General features: G+C 42.3%; 1 protein-coding gene across 2 annotated transcripts in view; it reads right to left on the reverse strand.

Moving 5' to 3' along the window:
• cpeb4b (cytoplasmic polyadenylation element binding protein 4b) overlaps positions 1 to 4345 on the reverse strand; it is a 147369-nt gene extending 143024 nt beyond the window's left edge. For both annotated transcript variants that reach the window (XM_038795473.1, XM_038795472.1), the window contains exon 1: positions 3161 to 4345. In XM_038795473.1, coding sequence (XP_038651401.1) covers positions 3161 to 4306 — 1146 coding nt within the window. In that variant the 5' untranslated portion in view covers positions 4307 to 4345. The remainder of the gene's footprint in view (positions 1 to 3160) is intronic.
• Between the last annotated feature and the right edge of the window lie 5575 nt (positions 4346 to 9920).

The raw sequence follows: 9920 nt of genomic DNA on the forward strand, positions 1-9920 counted from the left end.
TCCCCTGCTTGGCCAACCTCCACAGATAAGGCATTAGTGTCAGCCACCTACGTGCTCATGGGAGAGAGCAAACTATGCACATCACAGAAGAATGTCCAATCCACAGACTCATCGGACGCCTCTGCGCACTCAACATAGCAAGACCAGAAGGAACTGCTTGGTTTCGGGACTTTGCATTTGGAAAATAAACATACAATATTTCCTCACTTGACAAGTCCCCATTCATATCCTTGAAGATTGTACGGTGCACTTTATAGGTTGTAAATGCCCAATGGACACTTATTCCCAGGAGTATCCTTGAAGACATACTTTACTGATGTCTACATGCTACATTAATCAACAAGGCTGTGTTGACATGCACATTGAAAGCACAAACACTTCTTGGGATTAAGCAACTGCCTTTTTTGGTCCATCAGTGAATACTTCGGGTTTACGGCCGTACAATGTCAGCAGCTGACCATTGTAAATACTGCATTTTGTGTTCCATCTGTCCTGAATCTTGTATTCATCTTGAATGTTACAATGAAACTGTTGCAAACCATCAATAAAAAAATGGCACGAACAGCCCAAATTTTAGGAAGTCTACTGCACAATATCCAAGTCAATTAAGAGAAAGTTTCAGGAGACTAAATCTCGGAATCAACTTTATTGCTCGTTTTTGTTCCTGCAAATTACCTAGAAATAGGCCTCTTAATTCAAACTGTCCCTTGGAAACCAATTGCCCAACTGGACATGTTGATTTTTTTCATGTGCAATCTTGTTCCTTGAAGCACATCTAACCCCAACGATATGCTAGTGCTTTCTGTTTACCAACATCATCATTTTTGGCATTTAAAATTATGCGAACAAAATAGTGAGATGTGTTCTCCATGTAAATTTCTTCCTGCCACAAAATACGGGTCAAAAGAAATTCTTACCACTATGTCATACAGACAATACTAGACTCAATTCTTGGTCTGTGACAAGTTGACGGATTTCAATTAGGCCAACAAAAATACACTTGGGATCAATGCTCTCTTCTCAGGAGATGATCTTTGTATATTTTTTTAAATAAGCCATCATTCCCATTTCCTGACATTACTATCTAGGATCATTTAAGTATCGGACTTCCATCTGTGACACCTCCATGAACAAATTGCCTGCTGAGTCATCATGACTGATCTGTTGGATAAAATACTGGATCCCAGCAAGAGCCAAAACCATCAGAAGAGGAGATGAATACTGATTTTTTTATATATTAGTGCTTCAATGGGAGAATGAGTGCCAACAAGGAAAACCACCCGAGCCAGGAAATTTGAATACTCATTCAATATACCTGATCAATACTTGAAGCTTCCAATTGTGGAAACTTTTCAATCAATATCCAGAATGCAAAAACAAACTGATAAATACTACTGTATTGCCTATGAAATTGCTCACTGTAACATCCAGAGACTCTTCCCACAGTGGAGTTCAGAAATAACAAATAAAAGGATGAAAGTCAGTACACCTCCTAAACGTGTCAGGACTTGGGGGGGGGGGGGGGGGATCTGTATATTGTAAGTGTTTCTAATAAATACACACTTACCTATTTCCTTAAATGATCAAATATGCCAACATACCAGCAATGGAAATAACAAAAATAAAATCAATCCAACATAAGTGTTACAAGTGCATTCAGGAAAAAAAAAGACTAAAGAATTTATAATAATGCATCACTTTTCACTTCTGCCAATGAACACTAAAAATTCAGATACATGAAATTCTGAAACAAATGAAGCAACAGGCAAAAGGTCAACCTGCAGCTACTGTTCCAATGCTAACACACTATTCATCTCTGATTAACAGTGCATTATTTTGTAATAGCTTACCATGTCATCAAGCCCTTGTACTGTTAATTCTGACCAATGGATGGCAGAGAATATTGCAACTATATATTGAAGACATGGATCAACTATGCTCATGATTGCTGGGAACTCCCCTTTAACTGCAAAGGAGCTGAAATTAAAGTGTTTTTCATGTTTTGCTTACTACAAACCAAAATGAAGCCAGCAAGAGCTAATTACCTCCTGAAAGGGAACAAGGGTGTAATCAATTTTGCTACACCAAGTCAAAATTGCTACAGGATACTCCATTTCCCTTATTAATATAGGTTTCAAAACAAACACAATTCCACAATCAGCAACTGAAAAGTCACTGGTCCAAATTTTGGAAAATACGCATTTTCTGGAATTACAGGTACAAGACTATTATCTGGTTATACTTTATGCAGAACTGCAAGTAGTTGCTGAAATTAGTTTGTAAAGCTCAAAGAACCATTGTGCTTGCTCTCAAGTGCAAGCCCATGCACTGTGTGTACATTAGGCCAAACATGCCTTCTCGCACACACATTGCTGAATTTACTGACCTCGGGTAGAACCATCTTAACTTCTGAGCTGTATCATCAATAATTAGAATCTACATGTCTGCAAATGCATACGCAAAATATATTTTAATTATCCAAATTTAAATAGTCCACGATTGTAAAAAGTTGCATACGGGTGTTAAATATTTTTATTTCTCAATGTCAAGAAGCAAAATTGCATATTAACTTCCAGGAAATGTAACAGTATCTATTTTTTTGAATAAGTTATGAAAAGCAGTGAATCAAGACTTTCCTTACTTACATCATTAATATCTACACCCTGAGCACTTGAAATAGCCTTTTTTCTGACAGAATTAGAGTTCTAATGTTTATCCGCACAGAAAAATAATTTAAAAGGTTTCAAGAAGCTAAACTGAACTGGTCTTTCGTTTTAAGTTAAAATTATTTCAAGAGAACTGTACTCTCCGAAAAGGGTCGTTTCCAATAGTGAATTTGATAAAGATCAGGGTGTCTGATCTCAATTTCCAAGTCTTATCGGAAGTTGGAATCTGGATTCGGGAAGATAAAAGACTGGTAAGAATAAAGGAGATTGGAAGTACGATTGTTGGAGTAATTTTAAGATCGGTATTTTAGTCATTTATAATATAAAAAGTGAAACGTTAGGAATTCATGCTGAAGCATTCATGACGGCAGCCCTTTGTATTTGAAACCTACGTGTACAGTATAGGCCATTTGACATCTCCACCTCGACGCGTTTATCATTTTAAGAAATTGCAGCTTAACCCTAACAGGCGTCAGGCTGCAATAATCGCTCACCTGAAATGGTAAAATATTGTCATTCCTCAGCATACTATCTTCCATCCACGACTTTGGTGGGAAAGCCGAGCTGGATCTCGAGTACTTGTGCGCCGGGATGTGGCTGCCGGGGAAGGGCTTCTTCATCGGGGAGATGGAGTTGAGGCCTGCCATTCCGCCAGTCATTCCTCGGCGGTGATCTCTGCCTTGGGATCCACCCCAGACGCCCACCCCGCCGCCGCCGGAGCTCCAAGAGGACGAAGAGGAGGACGAAGGCGACGGACTTTGGTAGCTGTTCCACGGGGAGGGCGGCTTGCTGATACTGTTGGCCAAGTGGGGCAGCTGGTTGAAAGCGTTTCGGTGCGGAAACGGGGCGGGATGCGGGCTGGCCGGGGATCTCCTCTGCTGTTGCTGGTGATGGTGAGGCGGCGGCGGGTGAGGATGGTGATGGTGGTGGGGATGGTGATGCTGGGAGAGGGCCATCTGGGGCGAGAAGCTGCCCCCGAAGCCGGGGCTGACGTGGTGAGGGAAATTCTGGAAGAGCATGGCACCGTTGGCGGAGGGGACCCCCTGGTGAAAGAAATTGTCCTCGCCGACGGTAGGAGGAGTCATCGCTGCTGACCAGTTGCTGAAACCGGTCAAGGAGGATGTGGAGGAGGAGGTGAGGGACGCCGTGCCGGTCGTACCCGCTCCGCCGAGCCCCGACGAGTTGTTGTTGCTGTTGGAGGAGGAAGAGGAGGAAGGTGGCGGCGGCGGAGGCGGCGCTGGTTCGTGATAATCGAAAGCCGGCAGGATGGGCGACTCCATCCTCAGCTTCTCCTTGTTGCAGCTGCCGCCGCCGCCCGGATTCTCCTCCTCGGATTTGGGCGAGTCGGAGAGGAGGACTAGTTCAGGAACAGCTTGATCGAGTCTGGGAGAGAGCTGCTGATGATGATGTTGTTGTTGTTGTTGCTGCTGCTGCTGCTGGGATTTGGATTTCTCTGACAGCAGCAGCTCATCCTGCATGGTCTGGGGAGCCGAAGCAGGAAAAAGCCAAGCCGAGCCAGTGGCAGCGTTCTGTTGTTGTTGGTGATGATGGTGGTGGTGGTGGTGATATCTGACTGGAAAAGCGACCTTACTGTTGGTACTATTGGTCTGAACTAATAAACCGAACCCGTAATCCCCCATCGAGCGTGAGTGACGGCCGCACGATTCAAATCCCCCTCCCACCCCCCCCCCCCCCAAAAACCCTTTTGGTTCCTGCCCCCCTTAAATATATATATTTATATTACAAAAAAGGGGCTAAATGTCGAGTTCCGCTCTTTCGGCACCACTTTTTCTTTTGCCTCAGAAATCCAATTAACTGTTTCGAAACCAACAGCTATTCCCCCCTCCCTCCCACCCACCCACCCCCCGTCCTCTTCGACTGGTTTCTCTCTCACATGTCGGGTTATTACATTATGTTTATATATCCACCTCCTGTCTCTCCGTAAAAAGAATGACAGAAGGGAGGAAAAATAACTTGTCCTTTTTTTTTTCCCCCACCCCCTCCTGCTGTTCCTTTTTCCCACCCACCCCCCGGCGGTTCTCTCGCTCTTCGCCTGCCCGCCTGCACCAACAGACTGAGCGCAATGACAGAGTCGCGAGCTTCTTCCTGTTGGACGGTTTTCAGGCCCCTCCCCCACCACCGCCCCATTCGCGCTTCGGTCTGACAAGAAGACGCCGGCTTTCTCTTCCGGTTCGGCAGTTTCAAGGTCTCCCCTCTCTCGCCCGGCAAGGCTCCTTTGCACATTCATCTCACGTCACAAACGGGAAATCCGCACGTGGAGGCACGCGCGGATTTTAAATGAGAAGGTTCCAACTGACCAGCGGTCCCGGAAGGGCACCTGGAGCTTGACAGTGCTTTTTGTTTGATAATATTTTATTAATATTGTTTTGCTCATTAGGTTAATCAGGCTTTCTTAGTGTGGGAATGCTACACTACTGATGACAAAATATTTGATCTCATATATTGTAGTAAAATTAGAAGTGGGAAAATATTTTTCAATACATCAGTTCCCTGATGAGTGGCACAAAATGCAAGGTTACAGTTTTCTCTTCCCATCCTCCAGTAGCCCATTGACTGAAGAGGTTCAGTCTTTGCTTGCCTTCTTTACCCCCAATACTGACATGACCGAGACCTGATTATGCTGCAAAACATCCAATTATATTACTTTTGTGTGCAAAATGACCAAACATCTTGTCCTTTCCACAGCCATGAAGAAAATGTAGATGTGGCAAAAAGTACTTTCAGCTTCCTAATGTAAAAAATTGAAATAAAGGTCTAGAACAAAATATCCTTTTTTGACTGTTAAGCACCATGCACCTTCCACCTTTGAAGTATCATTTTGTTCTCAAGTTACTTCAGTTATTTTATGTATATCTTGCAGTTTGTTTACATTGACTAATCTAAGAACCAATTTTGGGGGTTGGTTTGGATGCGGGTCACGGTGGATTAAATTGGAAACAGCCATTATTACCATTGCCGATCAGTATTTATCCATAGTCTTATAGGAGATGGGGGTTCCAAAGTTGCAAGTTAAGACTTTCAACTTCAGCATCTAATAAATGTTTCCTAACATACAATGGGCTTCATGAGTTCCTTCTGTACTGTAACATTCTCTGAATACAATGATATGTGACTGAATGGAGCCCTAATTTTGGTACAACCAAGCTTAACAGTTGCTGTTCAGCCTCCTATCTCCTTTAAAAGGGTGTCACCACTAAATGATCAGGTAAGGGTGGCTCAGCCCAACTCATATGATCCAAAGCAAATAAAAGTAATGAAAATAGCAAAATTCAATCAAGATCCAGTGAATTAAAACAAAAGTCTGCGATTGCCCACCAGACAGTTACCTGGTAGGTATTTGGGAATAATGCAGCTGTAAAATATTACATCAAACATAAACGTTTACTTGGAACATTCTGCACAGTAATCCTGTATCCTTCATAGACCTCTTTGATGCCTGGTGTCATCTTTCAGTATCACAAGATATTGCCTATGCTGTTTCACTTTAACTAACTAAAGTATGAAGTAAATAAAGGCCGCAAGTGCTTTCACAAGTGAAATGGAAAACTAAAGGATGTAAATGATGCCACGGCACTGTTACAAAGAAGTACTTGGAAGTTCTCCCCAGCGTCTGAGCCAATATTTATTCCTCAGACAGCATCATTAAAACAGGTTATTTGGTTATTACTTCACGCAGTTTGTGGAACTTGGTGGTGCTAAATTGGCTTTTCTACAACAGTAACTATTCTAAGTTAGCTGTAAAGCACTTTGGAACATCCTGAGAATGTGAAAGATGCTATGCAAATGCAAGACTCTTCTTTCAAGATTTATATCTGAATAACTTTTCAATTCACAAGCAGTAAAGATGAGTGATTTTTGTAGGACCTGTAAAGTTAAATCAGTATATTATACTTAAGGATAATAGTTTTATGGAAAAATGAAAGGAATTGTGAAATTTGATCCACCGCCACAGTAAACTCTGAATTGTATATGATAAAAATGTAATGATGATTTATTCAGTCACAATAAACCAATACCCCTAAATGTAAACAGAATTATGGAAATTGATGCTTAAAACACAAGTAAAAATGAAGAAATCCAATGTAATGAACACAGAATAAGAGTTTACAATCAAAAATAGTGCCCCTGGTCATATTTTTAATTTTTGATTCTCTTTTTTAGATTTCCCACCATGTAAACCATCATCTAAGCAAAGGTAACCAAGTTTGTGGAGACTCTGCCATCCTATGATCAACCTATAGAAGATACTTAAGATCCAGGGTCAAAATACTTTTTTGTTGCATGTTTCTTTCTATTAGAAGTTTGTCTCAGATTTCTATTAGTCATTTATACGAGGTTCATTTTTTATAAAAAAAATAATTCCATTGGAAATATAAGCACTTAAGATCCATTTCTTTTGAGGCAGGCTTTTTGGAGCAGCTAGTTTTTTTCTGTCGATCAATTTTGTAAGCAAATGTAGCATCCCAACCTAGAGATAATGTACAGTCTACATAGCTGAATGCATGTAGAATCATAGAATAGTACCATGGAGTGTGAGGCCATTCTTTCCATCAGGTCTGTGCCAGCACTTTAGAAGTTTCACTTTCCAACTCTTTTTCAATGGTCCTGCAAATTATTTCACTTTCAAACCTTTATCCCATCCCGTTTTGAAAGCTACAACTGAATGTTTTCACTACCCTCTTAGGTAATGCATTCCAAATCCATTTTATAAAAAATTGTTCCCTCATGTCACCTACACCTGAAAAAGGACTCACCACAGCTTTAATACTGAGATTGGAAAGCGGTCTTTGTGACAATAACATTTCTGGAATCTAACAGTAGGTTGCAGTGAAAAGATTCACAGGTTGATTAATAGTCTGGTCGGCTATGATGTGAATGCTTCCTTCAAGGGAGGCCTTAACCATTTTTATTGCAGCCGTAAGGGTGGTGAGTCCCATACAACAGGGTGATTTTATGGGCCCAGCAAACCAGACCAAATATCCTGATGGACGCCAAGTCAGAATATACAGCAGTAGTCTTGGCCTCCATTTGCTGGCATTGTCTTGAACAGATTTTGAATTCTGTGCCTTTTGGCTCAGAGGTAGGAATGCTAGCACTATGCCAAAGGCTCACTCCAAAACAGGTTGCAACAGACATGGACTTGCAGAACAGAAGATTTTTAACACAACCTTTGCAAATGAAACATCGCTTGTAACAATGTATATCCAAGGAAGTGACAAGCTCCATCTCTGGAATGCAACAACTGTGGTTGGTATCAAATCTGAAATATGCTAGCTGTAAATATTTTGTTCAACCATCAGAAAAAGTTAGCAATAAAACTGGGATTTTGTTTTACCAAGAAGCATGTTAGACTGAAGGTAATGAACAAGGCATGGTGACAAATCCAGTTAAAATAGTAGGAAGAGTACAGCTGAAATACTGTGTTCAGTTTATGGCTTCATATCATCGGGAAAGCATTGACTAAATGAAGAGAATACAGTGGCAATTCAATCGAATGCTGCCTGATATGAGGAAATACAAATATGAAGTAAGCCTTGAGGAAAGATATATTGTTTTTGATAGATCAGAGGGGATTAAGGGGTGATTTGATAAAGGTGTTAAAATTATTACAGGGAAAGGGATAGACTCGATAGAAACATAAGGGCGAGTTCTCCATTTGAGACGCCGGGACTGAATCGCAAGTGTTCTACATGGATGAAAGTGGTGCCAGTCCAGGAGCAATTCAGGTCCCATTAATGGGCTAGCAAAATTCCAATGCATGCTGATCCTCATCCCAGCCAAGGTAATGGCACTGGAGCATGGGCACCCTGTTGATGGTTGGCTGGGGACAGAGGGTACCTAGGGGGTTGGCCTGGAGAGGCACCCATATGACCCGTAGCGCTAAGTTCCCAGTGGGCAGTCAGCGGCGCGTGCAGCCGCAAGGCCGCCTTACAGGCCACAGCAATGGTGGTCTGTGCCCGGCCACCCCAACCCTATGGCTCACCTCCTAACCCCACCCCCCCCCCTCCACTCCCCCTGGCCTTGACAGATGCCCCTCGACCAGAGCACAACCGGCAGCACACTAGAGCGATATTAGACACGGTTTGTACCCTCCCCCCGCACCCTTAGCTGCCACAGTGCCTGTTTTCCTATTTGAAATACCACAAATGAACCTCACCATCGGTAATTCCTCCTGGCAGAGCTGGAGCATCACAGGAGGCCCGGAAAATGCCGGATCCGGCGTGCGGCATAGAACGCGTTCATGCTGCTGTCCAGGAAGCATGGCATTCCATTTGGCACGGTGTGCCCAATCGTGTTTCCCGATTCTGGTGTCTGCAGACAGATAATCCCACCCAAGATTTCCAATGATTACTGGGACGCGAATTGACATAGATATGATTAAATGTCAAGAGATTTGGGATAGAGAGCAGGACATTTTTGTTTTATTACACACATTGTAAAAATTGTGAAATGCACTAAAGGAGTTATAGACTGAAGTAGATAACTTACCACCATTTTAGTTAGTTATCCAGGTTGATAAGTAAAGGGACTGAAAGCAATAAAGGAAGTAACACATATGATTCGGATTACTGGTTGTGCGGAGCATAATGCCAACACACACTGGTTAGGCTGAGCAGCTTGTTTTTAATTTGTGATTTCTCTCAGGTCAAAACTGAACCCAATTTAAAGCCAAGTTTCTGATAGCCTAGGGACAAAGGCCAAGGTCATGGCAAAACTCAAAGACAAGGAAAATGAATTTATGACTTCAATGTACATGATGTACGAACAAGCTCTTCACCTATTGTTACATGTTTGATGTGCATCTTATCTCTCCCGATAAAGATAATCAAACATTTATCCATAATTAGCATTTAAAGACTACTGGGCAATAACATTCTGATGTGGAAAAAGTATGCAAAATATTTTCACAACAACTTGACCTTATAATCTAGGTGCAATCTTCTTTATTCGCTAGTGGTGAGCTTGGAGGCAAGAAGGGCATTTACAGGCAAGCTCATGGTGTACTGTGACCTCATCGCCTTCCCACCTCCACCAGAAATATGTTCTATGTGGGAATGCCTATTGTTGACCTTCCTGCCCTGCTTCCAGTTAAGGCCCTTAAGAAGCTAATTAATAATCACTTAAGGGCAATATCCCACGTTGGGATTAACCCAACGAAAAGTGTCTCTGTCGCCATGCATCATGCATGATCGGCTAAACTCTGCAAGCCACTTGTCACCTCCGTGCCTGATC

Source organism: Scyliorhinus canicula, chromosome 4, assembly GCF_902713615.1.
Source record: "Scyliorhinus canicula chromosome 4, sScyCan1.1, whole genome shotgun sequence".
NCBI classification, from domain to species: domain Eukaryota; kingdom Metazoa; phylum Chordata; class Chondrichthyes; order Carcharhiniformes; family Scyliorhinidae; genus Scyliorhinus; species Scyliorhinus canicula.